This window comes from Plasmopara halstedii, assembly GCF_900000015.1.
Source record: "Plasmopara halstedii genome assembly, contig: Scaffold_208, whole genome shotgun sequence".
Taxonomy (NCBI): domain Eukaryota; phylum Oomycota; class Peronosporomycetes; order Peronosporales; family Peronosporaceae; genus Plasmopara; species Plasmopara halstedii.
This window is the reverse complement of record NW_020187129.1, coordinates 766,364-769,025: the sequence shown is the minus strand read 5'-3', so window position 1 is coordinate 769,025 and position 2,662 is coordinate 766,364. Positions and strand designations below refer to the sequence as shown.

The 2,662-nt window shown below is 41.7% G+C and overlaps 1 protein-coding gene across 1 annotated transcript in view; it reads left to right on the top strand.

The window, feature by feature from the left end:
• PHALS_03131 (uncharacterized protein) overlaps nt 1-2,268 on the top strand; it is a gene marked incomplete at both ends in the record, with an annotated part of 2,670 nt that extends 402 nt beyond the window's left edge. Inside the window, 4 exons of the mRNA XM_024721817.1 lie at nt 1,856-1,915; nt 1,987-1,992; nt 2,054-2,116; nt 2,213-2,268. Of these exons, the coding sequence (XP_024572955.1) occupies nt 1,856-1,915; nt 1,987-1,992; nt 2,054-2,116; nt 2,213-2,268 (185 nt within the window). The remainder of the gene's footprint in view (nt 1-1,855; nt 1,916-1,986; nt 1,993-2,053; nt 2,117-2,212) is intronic.
• Between the last annotated feature and the right edge of the window lie 394 nt (nt 2,269-2,662).

Below are 2,662 nucleotides of genomic sequence, written 5' to 3'. Positions count from 1 at the left end.
CCACACCACAGATCCCTTGGGAGAGTGACGGGTCACTCTCATGTAACCCCGTTACATCGGAGAACACCTCGCAGTGAGTGAGATATAGCTGTTGGCCACATACCGCTGGCAATAAGAATCCACTAGACCAAGAGCACTGAACACAGCAAAACCAAACATGCTGTCTTGCAGCACATTCCTTACAGGCATCGGTATATGCACCAGATTCGTGGCTCCTTTTAGCGTATCAAGTGCTAGGACGATTCGGCAATCACCGTGAGGCCGAAAACTGGCGTCGAGTAGGAGATTTTATACTTTTACATCTGAACCGCTATATGTTGTGCGATCAAGAAGCGACTCTAGCATCATAATGTTTCTTAGTTAAGGGCTAATGTCGTGTGACAAAGCATATTATATTTCGTGGAGTCAGGTCATTCATGAAGCCCTCCCAATTTGGAGGCAGGGATTCTTTTCCGGATATCGTGCGCATCCATCGGCAAATGATATCCGCTTGATACATGCCAACTGGTTTGCCCGCGGTGGGTTCGTCGAACGAGCTTATGTGAGATCTTGACCTCTCACACCCTCAGTCGACAGCGACGGACACGTCGGGCGTAGATGCCTTGTAGTACCACAGATAAAACATCTGCAGGGTAAAAAATTGCGTCAGCCGGCTCAAGGCCACAGATGATAAATTTGAAGTCGCGAAGACCCCGTGCGCCTGGGACGTGGGAAAGCTGGGTGCTTACTGAAATAGAATATCCCTCACAAAAGTTTATGCATCGTAATAGCTTAATTTCTGAGAATTTTGGAGCTCGTGAAGTAGTAGAAGAGCCGAAAAAAGTGCTAGGAGTCTGCGCGGATGTTTGGGTGCAGAATGCCCTATATAGAATTGATAGACTTAAGCTGAACGCACCTAGGACTAAGGTAAAAATGACTGATAAAGTTTTGCAGAGGAGTGCGGGGCGCCTGATACCAATTGCCTTGTCGCACCAATTGATTTAAGGCATAACTTAAGCAACATCATGCCCATAATCTACTCGTCGGTCGCTAGGAATGCGACAGGCTTACCGATGGCCAAGAACGAGCAAAGGAAATTAGTGTAACTGGTAAGTGACTCTGTTGTAAAAGTGCCTGAGATCTTAATTGTTTAAGCTGCATAGACTTGATAGGGCAAAGCTGTTCTTAGTCATAAATACTAACCAGTCAAAGTTTATTACGCAAAAACGGACTAATAATCTTAGTCATTATTCTATCTATAGCTGTGCCCTCTGGGCTCAAGCATACTACTTTTTCTGTTTGGAATTTGAAAGTGATGTATTAACCCACGACATAATTGTCGAGCGTATCTACTTGTTCGATTTAAAGTGCCTATGCTTGCCACCGTCAGAAGGGACCAATACTGATAATTGTGAAATAATTTGTATTCATCTCAAATCCAGGGATGTATGGATTGATTTAGCAGTCGGTACGGATCACCGGATCACCTTGCTTAAGTAAATGAGCTATATCACACTGAGCTGTTCTTAACGATCTTGCTATAAGGGGGCTTTAGCCAGAATGAAGAATTTTCGTCTTGTGTCAATGATCATATTCCATGAACCCTTATGTAGTCAGACGTCGAAGTGACCTTTTCATTCTTGGGACACTTTTGGGGGCACAGTAAATTGTTATGTAATTTGCTCGGTTGTCTATTGTTTGGCGGTTCTATCGGGCGACTTGCTTGGTGCAACGTCGCTGACACACATCAAAGAGGTCAGTTGGTGGTATAACACCATGACTTCGACCTAAGTCTTGGTCATAACCTTTCTGCATTTTTTGTGTCATTAAAGTGTTTGGATAGCACGACCATTTTGATCTCTTGTGTCATTGTCAGCTTTAGCCTACAACAAGTTGATCAATGTGGACATTTTAGTCAAAGTTAAGCCTACGACAGGTTGATTTTTTTTGTGGACATTGCAAATCAAGTTTTTTATTATAACTCATATCTGTGCTGAGCTAATATAGAGTATAGTGTGGGCACACGTGACATAAGTAACTATTAGTAATTGAGTCTGTTCATTTTGTGCTGCAGATCAAGCTACAACAATCATTTCTTCGGTAAAGGACAGTAGCTTTTCAATGAATATTGCTTGGTGTAAGTGAGCGATGCAACAATGAGAGTCCAACATTTGTCGAAACTAATAGATCACTATAGTATGAGAAGTCTAACTCACAAATCTTATTTATGTAGCGACCATATCTACGACATTTGACGAAAGAATCGTGAAGCAATTCAGATCTAATTAAAATGCTTACAACTCAAGCGTCAAATTGTGTAAAATCTTCAATAAAGATCACTTTGAGATTTGAGCGATTATACGGCGAAATTTTTACATCCAAGAAAAGCAAGTATCAATGTCTAAAACACTATCCATCGCACGTGTTTTATGCTGAAATCTGAATGTTTATGGGATACTCATGTCATAGACATTCAGAATTAAAACTTGGAATTCGACATTCCAAGCCAGTGAAATTTTTTGAGCACCAATCCAATTGAAATCTCGTCGTGTGATTGCTATCGTCTTTCGTCCTGTGCCAAAACTAGCGTCAATCCCAGTCTAAATTGAGTGATCAACTAGCATTTCCATTTTTCATTTTGGCGAACAACGCGCAGTACAAGCTTTTAACTCGTAACCTGTTG